The 27,313-nt window shown below is 37.2% G+C and overlaps 2 protein-coding genes across 4 annotated transcripts in view; one reads left to right on the plus strand and one right to left on the minus strand.

Moving 5' to 3' along the window:
• Positions 1-1,122: 1,122 nt before the first annotated feature.
• On the minus strand, positions 1,123-23,626 carry DIS3 (DIS3 exosome endoribonuclease and 3'-5' exoribonuclease). The gene is made up of 21 exons (XM_085309498.1): positions 23,347-23,626; positions 18,991-19,148; positions 17,235-17,428; positions 17,043-17,116; positions 15,743-15,910; positions 14,596-14,760; positions 13,526-13,639; positions 13,304-13,441; positions 12,069-12,215; positions 11,015-11,131; positions 10,188-10,289; positions 9,448-9,512; positions 9,283-9,367; positions 8,743-8,870; positions 8,193-8,279; positions 7,112-7,268; positions 5,249-5,463; positions 3,858-4,026; positions 3,265-3,423; positions 2,598-2,720; positions 1,123-1,462 (listed from the first exon to the last, which is right to left on the minus strand). The coding sequence occupies exons 1-21, from the start codon at positions 23,575-23,577 to the stop codon at positions 1,373-1,375; spliced, it is 2,886 nt and encodes a 961-aa protein (XP_085165624.1). The 5' UTR covers positions 23,578-23,626; the 3' UTR covers positions 1,123-1,372.
• Positions 23,233-27,313, plus strand: part of PIBF1 (progesterone immunomodulatory binding factor 1) — a 126,175-nt gene continuing 122,094 nt past the window's right edge. For 2 of the 3 annotated variants that reach the window (XM_085309499.1, XM_085309501.1), the window contains exons 1-4: positions 23,233-23,361; positions 23,892-24,103; positions 24,638-24,957; positions 25,823-25,923. In XM_085309499.1, the coding sequence (XP_085165625.1) occupies positions 24,706-24,957; positions 25,823-25,923 (353 nt within the window). In that variant the 5' untranslated portion in view covers positions 23,233-23,361; positions 23,892-24,103; positions 24,638-24,705. The remainder of the gene's footprint in view (positions 23,362-23,891; positions 24,104-24,637; positions 24,958-25,822; positions 25,924-27,313) is intronic. The other variant, XM_085309500.1, reaches the window with a different exon arrangement.

Raw genomic sequence — 27,313 nt, forward strand, 5'->3', positions numbered from 1 at the left:
ATGCTCAGTCAGCCCCTGCCCATGTGCTGTTTATGGAGAGGTGGGGAGAGGGGAGGGAGGAGCGTGCTGTCACATAATATGACACGCCTAGTAAGGAGATTCTTGCTTTCTCCTTCTGAAGGTTATACTTTCAGTTAGCTTCCTCAGATGAATCATGATCAAAGCAGTGTATTAAATGATTGACAGAAGAATAGTGAACAATGGATACAGACATGAGAGAGACTGAGTATTGCTGTGGTAGATGTTACAGAAAATTAGGCTTCTTGGCCCCCATAACAGGGTCTCTGACCCTACATTCCTGCCAAGACAGAAGTCTGAAGCCCAAAGTGAAAGAAATTATAATGGCACATGCACAGTAATGACACATGCACAGTAATGACAGCTTGAGCTGGTGCTGCTGGTGAGGGACCTCCCCCACACACCAGTTCTTCTGTTTATCACATTGCAACCTGATCGCAAAGCCCCTTTCCCATAGTCTGACTCCTGCTCACCAATTCTGCAACTTTTTACTCATTTTCTTGTGGCCTACTGGCACCCTCTGCTGCTGGGAGGGGTTCCTCTAGGTTTTCTTTGCAGTAGTTATATATGAGGGTTAAAAATATTTCTTCTGTAAAAGCAGGCTGCAGCTGGCCTTGGCTGTAGCCTTGGTGGTGGTAGTCTAAGACTTCAGTAAATTTAGCTACTAATGCTAAGCGATTAACTCTAGGCAGCCCCAGTCCAATATTCTTTAACAGCAGAGATGGGTGGGTTTTTTTTGTTTGGTGGTTTGAACACTGAATCTTACCCCTCTGAGCATGCTGGCAAAAAATAATGAGAAACTATTGAGCATTAGCCAAAGTCTAATGGTTTGCAGCATTACTATAGGAGGAAGGCTGCTGCTTTCAGACTGTTTCTTGGAAGTCAAAGAGTTTCTCTTATTACAAAGTAACTGGCATTGAGAATAAAGTTACAGCAAAAATTGTTCTACTGAATGCAGCAAACTAATTCTTGAATGTTTCTTTCATTAGTAGTGGAAGTTTCCATGAAACTGATTTTGACACCCACCCACCCACCCTACATTTTTTAGGTCATACAGATACTTAATGCCACATTAAAACACACAAACTGAAAATCCTGGGAATATTTCTTCACTTTCAGAAACATTTATTTTCATCCATAAGACAAACTATGGACATACTTGAAAACAAATGTGCTCTTGCATTCTTACATGTGCTTGTAAAAAACACTTTAAAAAAATCTATAGTTCTACAAATTATTAAAATAYGTATTTAACAGTAAACATAAAATCAGTTTCTGGCAGTTTGTCCGTAAGGGAAAATATGTAAATACAAACAATTCATGTATGACTTTTTATTAGCTATTATATATCCAACTATTGTTGTAATTTCTTTTTCTTTTTCTCTGGTTCATTGCTGACACTTGTCTCTGTAGTTGGATTTGCAGGCACATCTCTTCCTAGTATCTACAGTAAAATAGAAATAAAAGTCAGGAAAAGGTTAATCAAAATTTTAGCTTAAACTATATATATTTTAGAAATTAAATAGTTTAAGTTATCCTGATAAAACTTCTAGAAGGCTTGTACAAGAAAATTCAAAGACCATCTCAACATCAACAAATTCTTAGAGTAGTCATCCAAAAAAGAGGTCTGCCATCATAAAACTATCACAGGTAGAACCCTAAATTGAAGCAATACCTGGGAGAAAAACAGGGAGTGTTCTGTATAACAAACAGCACCCCATCCCATTAATTTATTGCCAACGCTTCTTTTGCATCAGGTATTGCACAGTGCTTTTTCAGTTGTTCAAGTGCTTACAAGGAAGTGGTAGCTGTGGAATGAGAAAGACGCAAAAGCAGACCTTAAAAGTGAAATGCAGACTGTTAGGTTAAAACAGTCCCCATTGTAGCATTTTTTTAAAGTTCTGCTGGTATCAAGCACAGGACCAGAGAGAGCCTCAACATGTAGTTGAGGACACTGCGTAGTAAAAAGAGATGTAGATTTAGCAGAAACTGTAAAAACTTGAAATAAGTGGAAAACAGACTCTACCTACACAGAGAAGCAGCTAGACTCTAAAACAGTTAACACCATAGAGATATAGTATTAGGATCTTATAAAGAAAGGACTGACATTTATATACCTCCTCAAAGAACCAGCAATTTATACAGACTTCCCTGGATGCCCTCAGAAGTCTGAGTTACCACCACAGTTACACAGTAATTTACTGGAACAACAACAACAACAACCAAAAAAAAAGTCCCGAGTTTTTACTTTAAAAAAAAAAAAAAAAAAAAAAAAAAAAGGGGGGGGGGGGGGGAAAGAGAACTGTGAAATTCAAGAGAGCTCTTCAGCAAAACTTTAGCAAATCATTGTCTTTCCCATCACTGGAATCTCCCTGATGCACCCAGAAGGCAAATTTCATTTAGAAGCTTACATTGTTTTCAGAAGTCTGTGAAGTGAAAGCAGATCTGTTTTGTTGAGAGTGGATATAAAGCAATTGCTACGCTCTGCTGCTAAATATATATTTAAGTTATATCTTCAATTGTAATGTAAGGTTACTGACAGGTAATTTATTCCAATGAGTCACAAAACCTGTGCTTACCTTTGGTTCTACCAATACCATGCGAATTTTCTGATGTTGAATGTTAGAAGCATCTAACATGATGTTCACTTTAACTTTGTCAAATACATGGAATGTTGTGTCTTCCACAGTAAGTGATGGTACCTAAACATTGAAACTTTATATAAACAAACTTACTGCTTACATCATATCTTATTTTTATACAAATAAGTATTTTTAATGTAACGTGCTAATAGAAATTAAGACAAATTATAGTCATGAATGTCCAATGTGTCTTGCTACATAGTATATGTGATAGTATATGAATAACATAGCATATATTATTCAGACCTATCTGAATAATATATGCTATGTTATTTATATGAATAACATAGCATATATTATTCAGACCTATCTGAATAATATATGCTATGTTATTCATGATAACATAGCATATATTATTCAGACCTATCTGAATAATATATGCTATGTTATTCATGTATTATCAATACTTACCTTGATACCTGCCTTACAGAAACCCATTCTTCCTTTAGATTTTTATTTAAGCCATCTTACGGATTTATTTAATAAACTTTTATTTACAGAAGACTACTACCCTCCAAAGCCAGATAGAACAGATTTTAGTCATTCTGATCAGTTATCAAATCAAGAAATAAAGCTAATTAATAATAAAACCTATAAAACATACCTCACTGTTGAACTCAAGCCTTGTTTTTGGCTTATCTTTTTCTTCAAAAAAGACTGTTCCTTCTAACCCATATTTGGGAATCAGGACCACAATTGCATTCTTTCTTACAAATAATATATATGCATCTTCATTCACCACTCCTTTGGTTTTAAAGAACAGCTAGAACAGAAATCATCTATATGAACACTGTAACACTCTCTCACAGATTATAAATGTATTGGCCTATGAAAGTAAAACATTCATGAGCAAATACAAATTATATGAGTGATCATTACAAAACATATTAAAGCAATTCAAATGATTTTATAAGCTTTTTATAATACCATTGCACTGTTAAGCATTTGTAATATTCACAAGAAACAGTAAAAAGAATTCTCAAGATGCCATTATGCTTATTTTTTCAGAACTAGCACTGTAATTTTGAAGCTTTTTCCCAAAGAAACAGCACTTACATTCTTAATCATTCCTGCAGACTTGATTTGTTATTGCCATGTAACAAACAATGCAATTGCTATGACTCAATATTCTTCTCCCTTCCTTTAAAAACAACATGAATTTTCCACAGTTAATCCCCACATCTCAGAACTACTTACCTGTGTATGAAATGCAACAGATGCTCTTTGTGCATATTGAGCCATTTTATGTCGGTAATTGAGATTTTTACAGAGATCTGCCAGTTTGTGTTTATCTGTAAGTTCTGGGTATGTACTGTCTGCTCCTATAGCCACTGCCAAAAGTCGATGTACTATAATGTCAGCATACCTGCAAAAAACAGACTAAATGATTGATCACGCATCAAAATGCTGTCTTAAAAAAAACAACAACAAMAAAAAAACAACAAAAAACAACCAAAAATACCCTAAACATTATTAAGTTCTCATAGATGGTATAGACCAAAAAGCCATTGTAATATTGATAGTCTGCTGCTAACTCTCTGTATTAATTCAAGATCGTGTTCTCTTTGTTGACCAAGGGATATTCTCTACTGAGACAGAACGGACTGTACTGCTTTTTTCTTCACCTAATAGTAAAGAATTTCTACGTTCTAGCACTAGAGCCTGTATTATTGAAGGTTTACAAAGAGGGAACAAAGCTTGATTTTTAGACTCAAGAATGATGTTTTACTGTGGCAGCTTAAGCCACTCTCTCTCTTCACATTAGTTAGGCAAAATCAATGCAGAATGGTACTTCAATACTACAGCTCTTTGAAGCATAATTTCACTTAATTTTCCTGATTAGGTAACCTTTGTTACAAAACTTGAGCCAGGAACCTTTGAACACTTCTGTTAGTAACTGAAATTTAAAATAAGGACACTTAGAAGTTCCACAAATATTGCATAGGAATTTCATTCCACATATGAGATTTAACTTGAAATGTTTCTAATGAACAAAATATAATGACAATTATTTTATTTAAACTTAGCTATTTCTTCGTTAAAAAAAAACAATCAAATTTTAAAGAGGCACCTTAATATGCATACTTATATGAAATTTCATTATAATGTCTCAGAGAAGTAGTAAGTTTCCAATTAACATTGCTTTTATATGTCAAGTGCAATCTCCTTACAAGTTTACATTATGATAATATTTTGCAACACAGTTCCCACTTAAAAATGATTGGTCAAAATCTGCCTCAGTCTCTTGTTGACTTATTTAATTCTAAGTGGTCCAAAATGCACTTCTGTGCCAGAGAAATATATATTAGGGATGTATTGCTCATTCGTTTTTAACTTGTGAGTCTTTATTTATCTTTATCAGGAATAGTCTACAGTGAACTTAAGAGTACCGAAGGACTTAAATGAAGACAGAACACCATGTAAGCCATTGCTTCTCCAATCCAAAACTGAAGAACTTTAAGTAACTAAACAGAAATAGCATTTCTTTTTAAATGGAAAACAACATAGTTTAAAATAGTATTTCTTAACATATAAATCACTTTCTCTTTTCTCTTTTGTCCTCTGAAACTTTTGTTAAATAGAGGTACCTTCTGATGGGTGAGGTAAAGTGTGTATAAATAGGTGATGCTAAACCATAGTGATGAAAATCATTATCCATTCCAGAACAGAAATAGACAGCTTGCATCATGCATCGAGTGGCCAAAATTCGCAACAGTGTATTTAGGTATGGAAAAGCAGGAGACTCAGCTTTGTCTAAAGACTCAGCTAATGCCTTTGCTGAATCTGTCTTAATTTCCAAATTCTGCAGGGAAGAAAGTGAGTCAGGCATTACTGGTAAATATTAACAGAGTAGAAGCAGCAGTACAACAGCTAAATACATACTGCTGATCATAGCAGTTACTTAGCACAGGTATCAACCAGATAAATTCTGAAGCACAGACAGCAACCTAATGGAATGGCATTATAAAAAACAAACAAAAAACCCCACACCTATGCACATACCTATCCCTCATTTTCATTAGTGCTCTATACAAACAGTGGAAGGCTAAGTCAATAGTCCAGAAACTCAAAAAAGGCAGCAGTTCAGAACTAAGAATAACTTTATACTTATTATTTCCTTTAGCTTGTTTTTTTCATCTCTTTTCTAAATACTAAATCAGAAAGGATATGCAATAATAATAAATGGTAAAACTATGAGTGACCCACAATTCTATTTCATTTGTATCACACACTAAGATTTTCATCCAAGTACAACATAAGAGCTAATCAATCTTCTTGTATTTCTGCCACAAAAGTTTTAAAACATGTACGCAGAAAAGTGACCTGTAAAACTGTTAATACACGATATAAAGCTCTTTCCACATCTGCCAGTGATCCTTGACAAAGTACAGAGAGTTTGAAAATAAAACACGTTTTTAATTTCCAGTCCCACAGAGTCAGTTTCACAAGGTCAGTAGCTTTCCTTCATGTACACCACTGACAACAAAAGATTGATCTACAGATCAAAGTATGTTTTTATTATGGTAAAATAACTGAATGTTTACCAATAAGGCATAACAAAATAGAGTATATTACCACTCAATTGTGTTGGTTCTGTCCAATGAGGAGAAGTTAAAAGTAACTTTGATTTATTTAAAGGACGTTTTCTAGGCAGAGAAATTTAGGCTGATGAGAAAAACAGTACTTCTTGAAATCATTTTCAGATTAGAAATGAAATCATTATTCCAGGTACAGATCAGGGGAAAGTGAACTGGTCTGGGTTTTGCTTGTTTAAAATATAGTGTTAAAATTTAGAAATTTCTCTCTTATACTTAAGAGGTAGAAAAAAAGAAAACAAGGGTGGTGGGGGATAGAGTTTCAAGGAAAAGAATTATTAATGCATAATCTTTAACCTACTCTGACAGTTTAGCTCAAATGAGGACCACAAGGAAACTCATATAGAAAAATTCTGAAACTGGAAAAATTATGTTCCGTTTCAGGCTTTGTAATTAAATCAGACTTTTTTTCATGTTATAACAGCCTCTAGCTGTTCTAAAGAGAGGACAGGAACTATAAACACATCTGAATACATTTTCCTRTTTCCTGACTTTAACTGAGACATGTTATTTGATGTAACTGAACAGTTTAAGTGGATCAATAGTGTACACGGAACCAAAGCAGGTTTTTAAAGCGTATCTGGCTTGGAGAAGATAAACTTTTCAAAGCACACAACAGCTACAATACAAGAGACTCAAAGAGTGTTTTGCTTCCTTTACCTAAGATCTTTAAAAAGCACAAGATTGATCCTTTCATCTTGACGTACAGATGCCTTGCTGCAAGTACTAAAGGTCGCAAAATATAGCGGATACACTTTAATACCTTCCAACACTTATTCTTTGGAAAGCAGCTAATCATAAAGAAAACACAGTTTTTCATAATTAACTCACTTCATTAGTATAGTAAAAACTTGCCTTAGACTTTGCTGCCTTCACAAGTATGTCATAATTTGATGGGGGAGGAGCAGGATGTTTTCGGAGCAAGGCAAACTCCGAGAACTCATCATATATTTTTTGTGCTACAGAGATATTGGCAAGCAACATGAACTCTTCAACCATGGAATTTGTTTCTCTATCAATAGAAAAAAAATTGTATTGTTAGAAAAGCATTGAATTATGTATTTGCTTTAAGTGCTTAATGAAGAAAAACTTCCTCATCTTGACAATATTATAAACAGTAAACTCATGTCTTTGAACTTTTATACAGTACAAGTAGGCAAACATTTTTAAGCACAAAAACATAACATAAATATTTACTAAGTTTCAAATACTGGGAGGCAGAATAAAAAAATGCAAAGAAATACTCAAAAAATTCACAAATTATATTAGAGTGCACTTTAAAATGGCATTGCTCTCTCCACAGACACCATCAGATATGCCTCTTTATTTCTGCTTAAGCAATCTAATAGTGCTGCTTCAATATTAAGTATATTAAGTTTAAAAGCAACATGTTGCACAGCATAAGTTATGAAAGTACTGATAATGGAGGGTAGATTTCGGCACAGAAACTGAGTAGTACTGAGAGAAAATAAGTATCTAGCGTCAAAAATTTGAATTAGTAGCTCCCTTTCCAAACTCCTTTCTAAGATTCTCTGTATCATGCTGCACATGTGCAGTAAGTGCTCTGTCATTCTTATGGTTTCTATGCTCCACAACACCAGATTCTATTTCCTCTCCTTTGGTAATAACATTAGAAGAGTATCACAGATAACTCAGTGGGATGGCAGGAGTACAGAATCTAGTATTCCATTAAATCAGTAGTAAAGACTTAAGCTTAAAGCACACAGTTAAGGCTTGTGAAGTAAGAGATTTTACCAGTTTATATACTTCATAAATAGTGTAAAACACACAGGACTGACTCTTCTAGGATTGTTGTCCTGCACTATTTACATAAACTTTGTATACCCTTAGTGCAAAGTAGCTGCTCAAACACCCCTTTCCTTCTAGTTAACTCCCTGCCCCAAATTAACCAGCTGAGGAAAATAAAAGGGCATACTTAAGCTCCTTAGTTTGTAGATCGATGGGATCATGAGTTTCACTGTCCATGTGGAAACGAACTTCTGGTGAAGAAAGTGTTAAAGCTCTGGAAGAGAGTAAGTGGAATCAATGAATTACAACAAAGCAGAAATGGCAGCTAGGTTGCAGGCCTGTGCACAACATCAGAATTTAATATGAAAATATTAGCAGCARAAATTTAAAATAAATATTTAAAATTAGTGTTCAGATTAGCAGAAACTACAGTGTTGGTCTACATCATAGTCAGCTAAATTCTCAAATTTAAAATGCTACTCCTCTGGTTGTGTTTTTATAATGACTACATGAGATCCATGTTCCTGATTTGTTTTGCCACAAAAAGGAAAAGTTAGCATTCTCAGTTTATATTTTAGAGGGAATTTGCAAACAAATGCAAATCAAAAAGGCAAAAAAAACTTTTCAAGTGTTTTTTTACTGGAAAATGGACATAAAAGAACATTATAAAGTCTGACAACAATAGAGAGTTAGAAAAGAAAGTAAATAAAAGGTAACAGAGACAATAAATAGATTACCCATTATCAATTCTTTTCTTCTTCAAAATTTTTGCTAATTTGTTTAGTGCACGTAAGCTGGTAGTAACATCATCATTCATGCCTGCTGAATCAATTCTCATCTGTGCTTCAGCATATGTGAGAGATGCCTTGAAGAGAAAAAAAAATAAAGGCAGCATAATGCATAATTGAATAATGAAGAAGATTATAGATTCCACTGTTTTTAACTGAAAAATTATGGCTACTTGGTATATATAAACCAGGTCCAATGTATATCAACAGATTTACACTTAATTTCATAGCAAAGTAACTCCACAAAAATATTTCCTGTTCTTTTAAACATCTGTTATATTTCAGGATTTAAGAGTCATTTTCTAATTCTAAGAAAATATAAATCAATCAATCAAGAAAATCAATCAATCAAGAGAAAGAAGGAAACCTTAGCATCAAGGTTTTTTCTCCTTTCCTTTCCCTTTCCCTTTCCCTTTCCTTTTCCATACTGCTCTTGTAAAAATGTATCTAGGTTATTTTTAGAAAGATAGTATTATTAATGTGACTAACCTTGGAATTAATAACACTCTTTGTAAATCTGGTCTTTAGAATTTCAGCCTTATGGTTCATCTCCCATATACATGAAAATGCAAGCCTATGAGAAGAAAATATCTGTTAAAATCCCCACATACACATTTGAAGTTTCTTGTCAGAATCTAAGTATGGATCAAATACCTGTCCACATTAGATCTCAAGGAACACAAGTTGGAGCTAAGTAACTCTGGAACCATATCAATTCTCTGCAAAATAAAAGGATAAAAAGCGTGACTTGTTATTTTTTTAATTACATGACAACACAATAGAAGTTCAGAAACAATGTAACTGATTTATTCATCATGAAAATAAGGATAAATATATTTTCAGATTTCTGAAAGAAGTATGCTACATTAGAGGAAACTCATTCCAGGATCCATTTAATTATCAATTGGTTTAGTAAGSATATTCCTGTAGAGAAAATGTGGTCTGTGAGAAATAAGTTATAGTAAACAGGACTAAATGTACAACTGAAATGTATATAAATCATAGGCACCAAGAGAGATTTAGCTATCACAGGAAAAGACTATGGAAAGGGCAAAACAAGATCACTTCTTTTTACAATTTCAGATCCATATTAAAACATTAGTAGTCTAGTTTTAGAACTATATGTTATACATGCTTCAAACCTAGGAGTCAAAAGGGATATTTTCTATTAAAAATAATAGTATTTCTCCCATTTGCTGAGGAGTCTGACTGACAGAAAGCACATTTGTTTTGATAAGAACAGTATGCAAATTAAGTGCAGCCTAAATTCTACTGGTTTTTGATTCTACTGTTTTAGGCTGGAGATAATGGTTGTACTCCCAAGAGATGAAAATAAAAGAAAGAAAAAACTCAACCTCTTTATTTTAAAAATCCTTTATATAAAAASCAATTACTTTTTCACACAGGTACACTGTTGTTCCTCTTTTTGCTGATTCCTCATCCAAAGCATTTCCTGGTCGAATAAAATGACTGACATCTGCAATATGTACACCAACCTAAAACAAACAAACAAACAGCATAACATTATGTATTTTTTGAAACAAGGAGGAAAAAAATAATCACTCTCAACATGGAAGAACCTTTCTAAAAATCTCTATTTACAATCCAATTTACCAGTTACCTGCAGCAGCTCCTAGTTATAGGAATATTTAAGTTATATTTTATCTATATTAAAAAATAGTTGAAACAATAAGGCATGCATATGTTTAGTGAGAAGTTACATTTATTACATTCATTAGCAATGTAATTCCTCTTGCTTGCAGGTCCAACTAATCTCCCTGTGTTTTTTTCTTTCTTTTTTTTGGGGGGGGGGGGCGGGAGGGGAAATTTCAAGAGTGAAATAAATAATTCCATGACTGTCTTAAAATCATTTTTTTCTACAGTAATATTACAGCAGTAGCTCCACTCTTTCTTCTGGTGACTCCTTATCCTCGCTGTAGATGGCCATATTTATAGAATTTATTTACAGCTTTAGCTGAGTATGTCACATTCTCATACCAAATAGACAGAAAGCAGGGTAAATTCAGAAGACAGATTTAATTCTCACACTTTGACACTTGTCTAATGCAAGTCAACTCTATTTATTCCTATCTCACAACTGGGCAAACATCATTAATCTCTTTTACAATCTATCTGGAGCTTTGCTTGTGTCATTTCTTATTGTCACTGCTGCATTGTTGGAAGAATAAATAATGTCTCATTTGATAAGAAAACAAAATACCTCCAGATTTCCATTTTCTAATTCTCTACAGTGTAATGCATCATCAATATCTGTACAGCCAGGAGGATCTACACTACAGACACACAGCTGCCTTAAGTCCTCCCTGTATTTCATATCCTGGAATTAAAAAAAAGGAAAAAATAAGTTAAAAGACTATATTATATAATCGAAGTCAAAAATCATCATTTGAGAAAGGTACTTCTGATAAGTTTTTCCAAAACAACTAAAAAATTCAGGTATGCTAGTTTTAGGATAGAATTTATATTACTACTTACTTATAAAATGAAATTGCACAGCGATAGGAAAATCTAAGAAAGATGTAAGATCTTGAGCACTGAAACTTGTTTTATTTAACAGTAAACAGGAGGAGAAATAGAACAGAACATAGTATTTTCTTGGTCTCAGAATCAGCAGGACCAAGAAATTTTAAGTGAAATTTTGAATCTGATGTAAAGTTAAACAAATTGTTCTGGATGTGATTTCTCTCAACTAACTTTAACTGTCAAAGGCTTATATGTCTAGGACAGTTGAAAGGAACTGCACTTTGGAGGGATTTACCTTTGTACAACGGAAACTAAAAGATCCCAGATAAGTATTTTAAGACTAGACCACTAACTTCTATACAACTAATGTTAGAAAGATAAAACCCTCCATCAGTTTCCAGGTTCAAAGAAAGTTCCATGATGGTATTTTTTGTACATTTTAAAGCAACCATTTTGCATATTTAAGTTACTGAGGATAAAATCACTTACAGCATTCAAAACAAGCTATTTTACAAACAGCAACTTTAACAACTCTGATTTTTATATAGTTTCTTTTTGTTTGACTAAATACTTTATCGGATTATACCAGGATATCTTATTACCTCAGAATATTTAGTGATAACATATGGACTGCTGCATTTGGTTAGAGAAGATACCTAGCAAGATGAAAAACTCTTAGAGATGATCTTACATTGCACAGTCATCTTCAGGAATGTCAAAAAAACCTATAGTTCCACTTGAAGAAGGTGGCATAGTAATTATTACAATACTTTAAAAATGAGTTTCATTACCTCTTCTGTGATGCTCCATGGCATCTTTGGTAGGAAACTAAGGACAGCCTGGGAGAAAGGTTGATGGGGAACATCATGTTCAAGCAGAAGAACTTCTGTCTCAGTCTCTTTATCTCCAGCATTTCCTAAGCTCTTTACAAAATGACCCTAAGAAACAATATATATACGTATGCATGTCAAGCCAGACTAAATATTTGAGCACTCAAACAATTATTTGAGATGATAATCCCAAAAGGCTTTTACTGTGTTAAACTACACAGTAGGAATCATCTTTTCTTCTTCAGTTACTTTCTCATTTTAAATATTTAACTGACTCAGTAAGTCTGAACTTTTTATTTCCCTCTCTAAAATTTACTGACTCTTTCCCTGGAAATAGTCTTAAATTCTCCACAGATAAAATAAAGATTGTAAAAATGGCAATTCAGTTTTTCCAGGAAAAAAAATAATTCCATAAGCAAGAGAACAAATAAAGTCTAATTTTCTATGGATTTGTGTTGTCATACACCCTACTCCCAAATACCACATTAATACTAGTTCCTTCCTCATGTCTCTCATCCCCTGCAGCAATGCTGCACTTGCCTTAACAATTTTTCCAAATATTCCAAGTTCCCTCCATACCTCTAAATACACAAGAGATTCATTATAAGCTATGTACTTGTAGACTAGCCAACGAGTACCCACTCAAAACCTAATTCTTATTCATCAATGAACTGAAATGAATGAATGAGTGTCCTTGCTCTCTCTTCTATCCTCCTGTTTATTTACACAAAACTTTAAAGAACTTAATTATCTATAACTCTGCTCCATTGGCAATTTAACTGAATGTGGCCAATGTGTACTTGCCAGGATGCTGAACGCTGTGTGGGATGAGCAGACAGAGCCAGAGCAGAAGCCTCATTTCTAGGAATCCAGGCTAAAACAAGGCAGTCCCTAGTCCTTTTTAAAGTACCTTAGTTAGCACATATATATTTACTGCAGAATTTGAGGACCAAACTTTCTAAGTGTGATAAAGCATAGCTGGGTTATTTTTAGGGTGGGAGGAGGGAAGGGGAAGAGGTAGAAGTGAACTAAATTATTTAGAGATTTCTGTAATTTGCACCAAAGAATGGTACACAAATCAAAATTCATGTCAACACTTCTTTGAAGTTACTCAGTATTACCGGTAATAACAAACACCTTGCAAAAAATCAGATAAGTAACAGTTCAGAAAAGAAAAAAAAGAAAAGAAAACTCACATTAGGATACCTGGAATTCCTAGGCCAACCATCAATAGCAACAATTATTCTTTGTCCTTCTAATGTATCTGCTTGTCTGGTTTCTATTCGAATGCGGGGAATTCTGCGATCAGCTGGTGTAAACAAATGACGCCTTGCCTATTAATAGAGAGAAAAAGGAAAAAAATAATTTCTAATTTAAAAAACAAATTCTGCGTTTCTAATTACTTGATATTGTCTTACCTCTTTGATCTGTGATTTGGAAAGCATGCCACAAAATGGTCTCCAGTTTCGCTTTATAATGCCCACTACTTTTCCTGTAGGTCTCAGCATGTTCTTGTTAACAGAAGCCTTCAACTAGTAGGAGGAGTTAAAAACACAAAACTGTATTAACTCATTAAGTTAACATGTTTGACTACAGCAGACTTCTCAAGCCACAGTGGCAACGAATTATGTATTGCTATAATGTCATAAAGTATATTATGACTTCATAAGCAGAACTATGCCTTCCCACCCACTGTCCTTTGCACAACTTCTAATATTTGTAGTATTTAACATTACTATCTTGAGTTTTTCACTTTTACATTTTTGGACCTAACATGAGAAAACAAAGAAGAAAATGGCAGRAAAAAAAAGACTCTGAAAAAATGACATCTCGTACTGTCTCTGYTTACCCTCCAACTATCTCCAGTTTCTTTTCTCACTGATTCTTCCTGTAATTTTTTATTCTATTTATGTTGCTTTTGCATTCACCTTAAAAGCTGATTCTCATTGTGATACAACATCTGCTCCTATTTCAGCATATCCTAATCTGGGCATCAGCATATAGCTTTGCATGATTATTTAATTACTACTCAGCAGCTACATGAGTTCATGTAGTTTAACAAATTAATTTGGGACCTTATGACATAGATTAACCCCTTCTTCCCTTAAAATAACAAACTATATATTTTTATACATAGCTCCATATTTAAATGCTTATTATAGCCTTACAGTTGCAATAAGTTCCCAGAAAAAAAAAAAATCTGTGCTCACAATAGCTTTTAGGAATCAGTATAAAAGATATATAAATCTAAAGCCTTTCAACACTCTTGAGGTACTGCGGATTTCATATCTCTTTCAACGTAACTAAAGAAAACTAACATAAGAGTTCTCTTTCTTGTTAAAATTACTAAATTTAAAGAATTTGAACAAACTCTCTAGAACATCTCTTTTCTGTGACAACAAATCTTACTCATACCACAAAGAAGAGAGATAATGGGGGAAAAAGGCAGACAGAGTATAGAATGAAAAGCCTCTTATTTATTTCATACAATGTTTTCTTTCTCCTCTTCATTTTCAATGTCATCTTCATTCTGGCTGTCATCTTGTAAGACAACTGAAGATGGTGCTACCCATTCATCTTTTGCCAACAACTCCACAGCTACAATGTCTTCATGAACTGCTCGATTTAAATGTTTAAGTCCTTGTATAATTATCTGGATTTTTTTAGAAATAAACATAGTAAGATAAAATAATGAAATGCAAATATTCAAGACAACAGTAACAAGACACAAGTCAAAGCAGTAGAATAGATGAGAATACACACACATGAGCCCTGCACATGCCAAAGAACATGCCATTTTATGGCATGTTTGAGATGCATTTTTCCCTCTGCCTAGGTTTCTTTCTGTTCTGGTGTTATTTCAGTATTCCAATTTTCTCTATAGAAACAGTTGTTCTCCCCAGACATTTCCTCCTACTTTCACCCCCAACTCCCTCTTTCATTCAGACAACTCTTCTAGTTTGGCACGTTAGGGTCCTCCACAGACTGCTGGGAGATACGAAAAAAAGAAATGGAGAGCCAGAGGAACACTTCAGAGAGCAAGACTTTCTGCTCCAGCTGCAACCAGAAACAGAAGACAACTGCTGCAGCCTGGAAATAGTGTCTGCGCAACAGTATCAGTAAGCAGAAAACAGGGTTAGACTGCTTGGAGGGGAGCAGTCTATCCTACTTATCCTTAGGCATTAAAATAAAAAGAAAAAAATGCAAAAGAACCCTCCAGTGCTTGCCATAGTTCATCTGAAAATCCTCCTACAAAATTGTTTCTTTGCCTTTCCAAATACAGTTCAAAACCAATTAAAAATGAAATAAACAATGCTATATCCAGATCAACTGAAAAAAAACTGTCATGATAACTAATATTCAGTTCTAATTTATCAAATACTTAATTGAAAACAAAGTACACCTTTTAAATAAGGTGTAATATATCCCTTGAAAGGTGTATATTACGTATTTCAGTAGTCAATATCCAAACAAACAAAAACAAAGGAAAGAAGCAATGGCAGGAAAACACGGAAGAGGAAAAACTATTATAATACTCATTTTTAACAGTACATGTTACCAAGAAAGAATTATATTTTAAGTCATTACTAAGGCTAGTTAAAGTTCATAGTGTGAAGTTAAAATGCAAAACTCACCTCTTTGTTTTCTTCAGCATCTCCATGAACCCAAACAGTAGCTTCAAGATAATTATCTCTGCTTGCTCTATAGGTTCCTTGGAGGTAAATACCAGATTTTATTCCTTGCTGTAATTTGCTAAGAGGAAGATGTTCTGGAAAAAATATTTTTCCACTCTCTATTTCTTTCTTTAAATAAAAAATAAAGTTTGTCAGTCCATTGCATTTGYAGTCATTCCAAAACTGAGCTCATGAACATGAAACTCAAGCTAGCATAATTCAGATTCGTAACTATCAGTAGCAAAGAATATCCACAATAATCAAAAATGACTATGAAGTAGTAACTTTTTTTGTTCTAATTAAGCATAAAAGTACAAAGAACATAGAAGAATGACAATTCTGGGAATCCCTCTTCTTTTCTGATGCTTGCAGTTATTCAAACATACTCCACAAGTGACATAAGCTTTTATGTTTATTTGGATATACTTTCTACGTCATACACTTAACAAAAGAAAGTATTAGCAGAGTACTGCATGGTAGATCGTATGGTATACAATTTGAGTAGCTATATGAAACATTATGCAATTATATTACTGTGACTCAACCTTGCAGAAATTCAATCCATTAAAGCTTAATGAAGTTCAGGTAACCACTAAAAATATTAGCTCAGCCCTCCACTTTCCTCCCACTCTTATATATCCCACTCCATTTTGTTAGAATTAGCTCTGATGGAATAAACCTTCAGGTTTTTTTGGTAGGATTAGTTTTCTGCTATGTCAGTGTTATATGAAAACATAAACCTTAGTTATGACCACTATGACGCATAAAGAAATAGAAGAAGAAGTAAACAATTTGTGAGCAGAAGCCTGCACTTCTATCAACTTAAGTGACCATAAAAGCCAGAAAATGCTTTTGAAAAACAATAAATTAACACATGCTTTGAAACAACATATAACAAAACAAATAACTAAATGATTTGCAATCCAGATTTTTGTAGTTTTCATTTTAGTTCAACTGTTTCTAACACTTACATGCTTTTAATCAATTGTTACTGYTTTGTCTTCACATCAGAGTTGTCTAAAGCACCCGGCTTTTTGAAAATAACTAGCTGATACCTTCTAATAGGTATATAAGCAGTTCTTAAAACAGCTGCGATATTTCTCTTTCTTTCAAGATGTCAAAGATTCAACTGTCAAACTGGTAATGAAGTCCAGAGTCTTCACTGTCTAAACTGATACTAGTAGCCCCCAATAGAGTCCAATGTTATACTGCAAACCATTTATGATTCACTTATTTTATACATAAAAAAATAAAAACATACCCCTTCATCAGATACACAAGCAAGACGGTCTACAAGATCAGGATTAGCTATCAAGCTTTTTATATACTCCTCACCTATAAAAGTACACACATAAATATTTAATCAAGATATGCATGTGATTTAGGTCTGAAGACACTAGTGGGATTATATATCTCAGCAATAAATTAAACAACCATACACCACTTTACTTACATGTATAAGCAGTTATCCCTTCCTCTAGAGCTTTCTCTTTATTATTCCTGTCATTTGTTAGGAAAATAACTTGGATCTTCTCCTCATTTTTCATTTTGTTCAAGTGTTCACTGTACCATTTTACTGCTACCCGAATGGCTCTGTCATTGCGGTCATTAGACGTTTCTCCTTGCTCTTGCTCTATGTATGTTTCTCTAGAAAGAACAACAACAAAAAAAAAGAAATAAAAAAATCTACATATATCAATCGTTACAAACGTTTTTCAGACGGAAACAAGACTGAGATGCCACAAGAACCACCGCTGTACCCATTTTTATAATATGTGTAACATTCTACAGGCCCAGGAAGGGTCAAGAAACAGGAGAGTTGGGAAAAATAACAAAAAGGTATTAATTTTTAATAAAATCTTCTCACTGATGATTGAGGAGGACTGTAAGGAACATAAAATAAACAGTTAGGTAGAACTATGATATAATAGCAGTGGAAACTACTTGAGAGCACAAATAAACTCTAATTAATTGCTTCTTCATTCCTTAGAGCTTTCTGTCACTCCAAATGACTCAAAGATTTTTGAAACCTGTGATAGACTGAGCTGGTAAAGTTAAAAGTATTGAGATATGTTTAAAAGGGACAATAAAATGGACAGGCATTAACGTAAAAGAGCTCAGAGCAGAACAAAATTCTCAGTTGGAATAACTCTTATAGAGGATTCCAAGAAAAGCTTGTTCTGTTGGCTACAAAACAGGTATGTGCTCCCCAGATCTGACTCAAAGCTGTATTCTATTACAATTCTGTATAATTCTGAGCAAGTACACTTTCTCATGTACAACTCAAACTCAGCACTAAGCATTATTTTCAGAAAAGTAATTTAGTGAGCTATACTATAGGCCTAACCCCAAAATTACTAAAACTGTTATTGATTACAAGGGTTTTTGGCACAGATCTATTGCATCTCGATCAAGTAATAGTATTTTCATTTTCTAATAAAGAAGGATATTAAATGAATGCAATGGTTCAAAAATTTACTTCCAACGCTGAAATGTTATCACAGTAATAGCTGAATATAGGAACTATAACAAGGTTATAAATATTTTGAACTTATTAGCTAACCAGTGGACATTCACAATTCAAAGTTTCCCATTGGTTATAATGCAGCATAACTGTTCTTATACTCTTGGGAGTTCAAGTCAGAGAATGTTTAACTGCTTGGTCATTCAGGCCAACAAATATAGTCAAGCAGATGAGAAATCAAGATGTTTCTACAAAATGGAAAAAGAGAAAACAAAAAAAAACAAAAAAAATCAGTGGTTCCTGACTCTGAGCTCATTCCTAACATGTAAAATATTTTTGATAGCACTGAAAAAGTGAAAAATAATATGCAAAAGATCTGACAATCATTTGTTTCACTCTGGAATTATTTTTTGTCCTTGATTATGACTATCATCTCTATTACTATTTGCAATTAAACAATGAAGTATKTTTGTTAACTTTGTTTTCCTATATACATGTATATATTAGATGCATACACATAAAGCATACATATTATATGGAGATATATCTACATATGTACATATGCATACCTATATTAATTATAAAACGAAAAAGCACCTGGATCAAACAAGTATTTCCAAACAGAATTCCTTAAAAGTCTTGGTCTAATTTTATTTACCCAGCTTAACATTTTCCAGTCTGTTTCCCAGTTTCCTTTACTGGCCATTGGTATGGCTTTATTATACCCCATTCCACACTACCTTACCGATGATGTTCATTGGTGAAGGAATAGAAATGTTTTTCAGGGTTTGCAATCATGTCTCTAACTCGCTTGTATACTGGCGCACTCCGATTCCTGACTTCTTGTAAAACTGTCTGTAGCACAATGACATTTTTAATAACGGGATCTTCAAGTATATCAATCTGAGGAACAAAATGGAAACAAATCAAAATCATTATTTATTTCCATCCAATACTTGACTTTAAATATTTGCTTGATTCTTAATATATAAAACTAACATGAATAATGAGATGCACTGATTATTCCTTTTCCTTTCATTGACAGGAAACTGAAGAATATATTAAGCAGCTTCCTTCTGCTTGCAGGAAAAACTTTCAAGTATTCTAGTCTCCTGGTGACAAGAATTTTGCTGGAGTGAGATGAGAACACACTCTGACTTCCACAAATGCAGCCCAAACATCTGCAAGACTCCAGTCAAGTTTATTAAGAACTGGTCTACCCTAGAAATTTTGTTCCTATGAACTGCATTGTTGCAAATAATAATTCCTGTAAACAAAACATATCTATGCACAAACTGACAGCAATCCCACAGAATATAAACACTGTCTGTCTTCATGAGCAACGCAAAACTTTGTAACAGTGGGCAGATACTATTTAAAGCCAACGTTGATTTTCTCCAAAAACAACCCCACTGTTGTGCCACAATTTTCATTTCTACGCATTAACTGGAATTGTTTGCTGTGCTTTACCCCTTTTGCAGCCCTAGTTTTTTGAGGAAGAGCATTTCTTTTTCATAACTCCTGATAGCAGYGGCATGCAATAAAGGCAAACGTACAACAAAGCTACATGCTCTTGTCCGGAGAAAACATATGTGCTTAATTTCCCGGGTTTGTATCAAGGAACTGTGCAAATCAAACTCCAAAAAACAGAGACAGCAATAACGCATTGAAGGGCATGGCTAAAAGAAAAAAAAAACAATGACAAGCCAAGCTTCTCTGCCTCTGATGTTCCAGAGGACAACACTATGATGTAAACGATTTAGAGACATATTCATAGGGCAAGACATTCAATGTTATTCTCTGTACAAGCTGGATGACCAGGCCAAGTCTTACTGTTGCAGTCCTGTTCCAATTGCCAGGTAAAACTAGTTTCTCCTGTTACTAAGATTTCTTAATCCCTGCTGCCCTGCCTCATGGCCATGTACCTTGGCACATTCTCATTCACAGACTGCTCTATAGCATAGGCAAACTTTGTCAACAGAACATAAGAAGTCCATGGATAACAACAGGCTGAACTTGCTGTTTTGTGGAGAAAACTCTTACAGCTTTTGGGACAGGTAACTGTTAGAACATGAGTGTCATGCACCTCTCCTAAAAAAGCAATGCTAGCATGAATTGCTTTCTGCCTCCAACGTCTGCACGGACAATTCTACTTCATACGGATGTATTCAGAAACTGTGGGAGAAAGATAAATGTCAAACACCAAAGTTGGGAATTCACTGTCTCAGAGTCTTAAGTTCTGCCACCTGTCTCGACCCAAACCTTTGCAGAATTAGTGATGGAGAGCAGAGAAAAGCTTATGCCATGCTTCCAGGGTGGTTTTGTTGTGCATGCGATGTTTCTGCAGCCTCTACTTATCATTTGAGATCACAGAATCATAGAATGGGTAAGGTTGGAAGGGACCTCTGGAGATCATCTAGTCCAGCCTCCCTGATCAGCGGGGTCACCTAGAGCATGGTAGACAGGGTTGCAGCCAGGTGGGCCTTGAAGATCTCCAGACAAGGAGACTCCACAACATCCCTGGGCAACCTGGGCCAGTGCTCAGTCACTCTCACAGGGAAGAAATTCCCCCTCACGCTCAGGCAGAGCTTCCTGTGCTTCAATTTCTGCCCATTGCCTCTTGTCYTGTCACAGGGGACAACTGAAAAGAGTTTGGCCCCATCCCCTTGACACCCTCCCTTCAGGTACTTGTACACATTGATAAGATCCCCCCCTCAGTCTTCTCTTCCCCAGGCTGAAGAGGCCCAGCTCTCGCAGCCGTTCCTCATAGGACAGGTGCTCCAGCCCTCTGGTGATCATCTTCGTAGCCCTATGGTGGATTCTCTGCAGTAGCTCCATGTCTCTCTTGTCCTGGGGAGCCCAGAACTGGACACAGTACTCCAGATGAGGCCTCCCCAGGGCTGAGGAAAGGAGCAGGATCACCTCCCTTGACCTGCTGGCAACACTCTTCCTAATGTGCCCCAGGAGACCATTGGCCTTCTTGGCCACAAGGGTGCATTGCTGGCTCGTGGTCAACTTGTCATCCACCAGCATTCCCAGGTGCTTCTCCACAGAGCTACTTTCCAACAGGTTGTCCTGTACTGGTGCATGGAGTTATTCCTGCCTAGGTGCAGGACTCTGCACTTGCCCTTGTTGAACCTCAGGAGGTTCCTCTCTGCCCAGCTCTCCAGGTCTCTCTGAATGGCAGCACAGTCCTCTGGTGTGTCAGCCACTCCTCCCAGCATGGTGTCATCAGCAAACTTGCTGAGGAGGCACTCTGTCCCCTCACCCAGGTCATTGATGAAGAGGTTGAACAGGATGGGACTGCATAGTGAGCCTTGTGGGACACCACTAGCCCCAGGCCTCCAACTGGCCACTGATGACAACCCTCTGAGSTCTGCCTTTCAGCCAGTTCTCAGTCCACCTCACTGTCCGCTCATCTAACCCACACTTCCCAGGAGGATGTTATGGGAGACTGTGTTGAAAGCCTTGGTGCAGTCAAGGTACATAACATCCACCCCTCATCTACTCAGCCAGCCATTCCGTTATAGAAGGCTATCAATTTGGTTAAGCAGGATTTCCCCTTGGTGAATCCATACTGACTACTCCCGATCACCTTCTTTTCCTCCACATGCTTGGAGATGACATCCAGAATGAGCTGTTCCATCACCTTTCCAGGGGTGGAGGTGAGGCTGACTGGCCTGTAGTTGCCTGGGTCCTCCTTCTTGCCCTTTTGGAAGACTGGAGTGATGCTGGCTTTCTTCCAGTCCTCAGGCACCTCTCCAGTTCTCCCAGTTCTCCAGGACCTTGCAAAGATGATGGAGAGCAGCCTGGCAACAACATCCGCCAGCTCCCTCAGTACCCATGGGTGCATCCCATCCGGGCCCGTGGATTTGTGGATGTCTAGCCTGCCCAGAAGGTCTCTAATCCCATCCTCTTCAACCAAAGGAAAGTCTTTCTTTCTCCAGACTTTCTCCCTTTCCTTCAGGTTCTGGGATTCCTGAGGGCTACCCTTAGCAGTGAAGACAGAAGCAAAGGAGGCATTCAGTAACTCTGCCTTCTCTGTATCCCTTGTCACCAGGGCCCCTGTCCCACTCAGTAGCAGGCCCACATTTTCCCTAGTCCTCCTCTTGCTACTGATGTATTTGAAGAATCTCTTCTTGTTGTCCTTGACATCCCCTGCAAGACTCAATTCCAACTGGTCCTTAGCCTTCCTTGCCGCATCTCTACATACTCTGGCTGCACTCCTATAATTCTCCCAAGTAGCCTGTCTCCTCTTCCACATTCTGTGTATTTTCTTCTTCTGTCTGAATTTGGCCAAGAGCTCCTTGCTCACCCATGCAGGTCTCCTGCCCCCTTTGCTGCACTTCTTACACATAGGAATGCACCACTTTTTAGGTTGGAGGAAGTGATGCTTGAATACTAGCCAGCTCTCCTGGACCCCTTTCCCTGTAGGTGCTTAACCCATGAGACTCCACCAATTAGATCTCAATTAGAGCCCAAAGTCTGCCCTCCTGAAGTCCAGGGCTGTAATCCTGCTTGTTGCCTTACTTCTTTCCTGCAGGATCTTGAACTCCACCATCTCGTGGTTACTGCAGCCAAGGCTGCCCCCAACCTTCACATCTCTAACCAGCCCCTCTCTGTTGGTAAGGACAAGGTCCAGCAGGACACCCTTCCTGCAAGGAGCAATCATTGCAGGATCAACATCATACTGTAAGGAACTGAAGCCTACAACCATCTCCAAAGAGCAGAAGAGGCATTCAAGAAAGTTTAGGGAGACAGGAAAAAAAACCGTCTGAAGATCTTGATCACTGCTTCAGAGTCCATTCATTCCCTTTGTCTCAGACCGTACTCAGATCAGAAAAAAAGAAGTGATTTTCATTCCTACCGTTCCGGCAGCGAAAGCAGAAAAACAGGCTACAGCCTAAAACCAGGATGTACGCAGCGACGCTGGAGGCCTCCTCGCTACCGAACCGAAGGCGGGAGACAGGAGACTCCCTCCCCCTTCCCGTCCAGGGATCGGCGGCAGCGGGGCACGGGCGGCAATGCCGCCGCGCCGCCACCGCGCGCATCTCGCTGCGGCCGGCCACTGGGGCAGCCCGGGACGCCGCGGGCCGCTCACCTGGTGCAGGAGGAGGTTGGTGTCCGGCAGGAGGTAGTGCGGGCCGGGGCAGAGGCGGCTGGCGGCGCCGCCGGGCCGCGCCTCGAGGCCGCCGGCGCCGTCGGGGCGGGCGGCGCAGAGGGCGCAGGCGGCGGCGCCGCAGGGGATGTCCTCGCGCAGGTAGTGCTCGCGCACCACCTTCACCACGGCGCCCGCCCGCGTGCGCTTCAGGAACGTCCGCGCCGTCAGCATGGCGGCSGCCTGCAGCCCCGCGCACTACATTTCCCAGCGTGCACCGCCAGGCAGGAAGTCCCACCTCTCCTGCGTCACGCCGCGCCGCGCCGCGCGGCTGAGCGCGGGAAAAGGCGCGGCGGTCACCCTGGTGAGGGCGTCGCTCCGCCCCGACCGCCGCGGGGAGGCGGGCGGCCGCGCATGCGCCGCCGGGGCTGCGGCGGCCGGCGGTGGGGGCGGGTCGCTGACTGGCGACGGTTTGCGGCGCGACCGTTGGTGCCGCTCGCGCCGCTGCGGTAACGGCGCGCGCGCCCCTTCCCTTCCTTTCCGCGCAGGCGGGTACAGCGGCCCGCCGGGACGTACCGGGAACCTCCTGCCGCGATTTCCATCGGCGCCGGGAGCGGAGAGCTGCCCTGCGGAGGCGGCAGCCTCCCGGGATGCCCAGCCGGCTCCGGGCTCCCCTTCTCTATAGGCTCTCAAGCACGAGCTGCTCCGCGAATCTCCAGAAGTTGGTAAAAGCTGTGCTCCCCGCCGAATGGTGGTAAAGGTGCGTGTGGTGTCGGTTATCTCGCTTGCAGTGCGTTTGGGAGGTACTGGCAAATCAACCTGGCAAGAATAGTGGGAACTAGTCGTATAAACAATTAAAAGCGAGCATCAGACTGTTCCTTTAGTGTTTTTTTTTTGTTTTGTTTTTTTTTAACTCATATTGTGGTGCCCGTATTGGGTGCTCGCTCATATTGTATGCTTCGTATGGGCTTCAGCAGCTTTCAGCGTCTTCTTCTGACAGTGTGAAGGGCAGGTGTGCATCTAAATTTAACTATAAAATCTTACTAGCAAGCTTAGTTAACACCAGTGCTTAGCTTTGTGCAGTCAAAACTCTTCTTAAAAAAACTTATTTAAGAAATGCCAGGAGTCTTTGGAAAAYTACTGTGTTTAAGGCTTCTTAAAATGTTTTTTCTAGGCAAATAAAAAAGCTTATTAACATAATATTGATAGGTTTTGCTTAACAAGTCCTGTTTAATTGGTTAAGAATTTTCATAATGTTTTAATGCTGTTCATTTAATTCTTTTGATTTTTGCAGTTTAGTCTTCAGGAGGCTCATCTCTAAGTATAGCCAAAAAAAAAACCCTTTGCAAATGGTGAAAGAAAATGTCACATAAAAGCACTAAAGAAATCAGGAAGRTAAACGTCTCTAGCTCCTTGGAGTCTGAAGATATTAGTTTAGAGACCACAATACCAACTGATGATGTTTCCTCCTCCGAGGAGAGGGAAGGTACTGTTAAAATTACTAAACAGCTGATTGAACGGAAGGAGTTGCTCCATAATCTTCAACTGCTTAAAATAGAATTATCTCAGAAAAACTTGATGATTGACAACTTGAAAGTAGAATATCTGACCAAGGTGAGAAATGTTATGTGTCATTCTTGGCATAATCTCTTCTGGTGTCTGATGCTTTTAGAGTGCTGTTCGAACTTTCGTTGTAAAAAGGATATCTTTGAATTGCTTATGGGGCATCCTATTTTTTTATTCCTATTTTTCTTTTTTTTGAAAAAAAAGAAAAGCTAATGGAGAATACAGACACAGAGGACTTCATGGCCTTGTCCAAGGTATTATAAATGGAAGAAGTGGGATTGAACCCACCTCTAGCTTTTACTTTTCTAAAACAGAGGGAAAAGACCTGTTTCTGTGTTGAAATGATAAATGATTTTGTCCTTCATAAAAAGAAACCTAATGAGTTGTTAACCTGAACTTGAGGAACACTGGAAAAAGTCATTTGAATGCTATTTAATTCTCTGTCAGTGAAGAGGTGGCTAGAAGATAATGGCATATTAATAGCAGGAGACTCTGTTGTATCCAGTTTCAGTGAAGATGCGTGAAATAAGAAAAGTGTGAGAGTATTGCTGCATTTGTATGCACGCCACGTTTACACCCCCCTGTACGCTAATTCTTCGGTGGTACTGGCCTGTCACTCTTAAGCCTAGCTTGAAATTGATTGAGAATTCAGCTATTTGACTGAAAAAGATCTAACTGGAGAGTGAAGTTTTTATTATTATTATTATTATATTAGGGCAAAGCCTATATCATGTTTTATGAAGCCTTAGCAGAGTTGGAGTTTTTGTTGAACGATCATGTTATTGTACTTCTCAGAGCATGGGACTCCCTATTTTTTTCTTTTAAAATGCCCAGTCATGTTACTTTTATCAAATAATTAAAAACATTAACAAAATAACTTTTTAAATTTCATATTTATATTCTTTATATTTAGATTGAAGAGCTAGAAGAGAAGCTTAATGATGCAATCCATCAAAAGCAGCTATTGTCTTTACGACTGGATAGCCAGCTGGCACTACAGCAAGAAGATGCTAGGTATGACAGAAGTAAAACAACAGCAATAACAACAACAATCAGCTTTAATGTGTTATTGACATGAGTTAATATTAAATCACATTAATAAAATGTGATGCTTATGGGTTGCTAGAATAAAATTACTTTTGCAGATTATATTAGTATTTCTATTCTAAACTTCTAGCTTATGACTAAATTTGAATTTGTCACTCGCTTTCTGAAGTCTGTGCATTTGTTTTGCTCTTACTAGTACCTGGATTCAAAATCTATTTGAAACTTAGAGTAAGAAGTTTCTTAAGAGCAGTAAAGGGCACAAAGAGTAGGTGGAGAGGGAAGACTCTCCTTCAATTTAAACTGAACTTTTAATATTTCTACAGCCTGGTAGATGACTTGAGAATGGTAAGCAGATGATATTTAGCAGGCACTTTTATTTCCAATGCAGATTGTTTATTGGTTGGAAATGCTTTCTGTTGCTCAAGTAGCAACTGTTTTTTCTTAATGTTCTGAAATATTCTGAACTGGATCAAAACAAAATAGTCTGACTAGCAGGCTTCTTAAAATTATTTCATTAATTGTTTTAACTCTGAAATAGGATTGTAGAGGGAGGGTACTACTTAATAGTTTCATGTTACAGTAGAAGGCACGCCAACTTAAAGGATGTGACTAGTTCAAATTTGTATTCTGTAGTAAGCCTAGAACAGTTACAGGCCTTTCAAGCCAAACCTGAGAACGGTTATAGCTAAGTCTTTCAKCTAACAGCAAGTAGCAAGTGACTGTCAGAGAAATGTCTCTAATTCTGTATCCTTAGTTGTACTGGAATGGGATTTCATGTTTGCCTGTATATGAGTTATCTGGGGAATACTCAGTACTTTTTTTTTTTTACACCGTCTAATGTGCAGATTACTATCAAAATTGATAGATCTAAAAAGACTAATCTAGTTTCCTTTTTCAAGTCCCTTCRCTGGTTGTCTTGCCTCTCTTACTTCAATTTCTATCCCTATTTAACAGAATCTTACACTATGTGCAGAAAACGTCCTTGTGTGACTGCTTTGATGACTCAGGCTTCTTTCTGTTTGTTTTTCAAATAGTGGGGCAGACATTTTCTTGTAGTACTAGCAGAGTTAATATTATATCATTGCTTTTTCTAAAGAATAACTAAATTTGAATGAATATTTTCAAGAGTTACAGCTAAGAACTCCAAAAAGAGTAGGTTAGTCACTCCTGGTTTAAAAATAAAAATGTGAAATGTCTCAAAGTGAACATCTGTTTTCTTTTGCTCTGTAGTACCTTGTCACAATAATGACAGTTAAGTGTAAGCTTTGTTTTGTTCTGTGCTTTTTTTTTTTTTTAAAAAAGGACCTTAATAGAGTAGAGTTGAGAATGAAGTGTATGTGTGTATGTAATCTGAAAC

Source organism: Rhea americana, unplaced genomic scaffold (assembly GCF_003343005.1).
Source record: "Rhea americana isolate MKP2758 unplaced genomic scaffold, rheAme1 scaffold_3, whole genome shotgun sequence".
In the NCBI taxonomy this organism is placed as follows: Eukaryota; Metazoa; Chordata; class Aves; order Rheiformes; family Rheidae; genus Rhea; species Rhea americana.

Bases quoted from the DNA above. Each gene is read 5' to 3' on its own strand.
- DIS3 (XM_085309498.1), bottom strand. From the start codon at position 23,577: ATGCTGACGGCGCGGACGTTCCTGAAGCGCACGCGGGCGGGCGCCGTG. The intron at 7,269-8,192 runs GTATGCCCTTTT...TTCTATTGATAG, and splicing joins CTACAAACTAAGGAGCTTAA to AGAAACAAATTCCATGGTTG. The intron at 5,464-7,111 runs GCAAGTTTTTAC...TCTTCCCTGCAG, and splicing joins TGAAGGCAGCAAAGTCTAAG to AATTTGGAAATTAAGACAGA.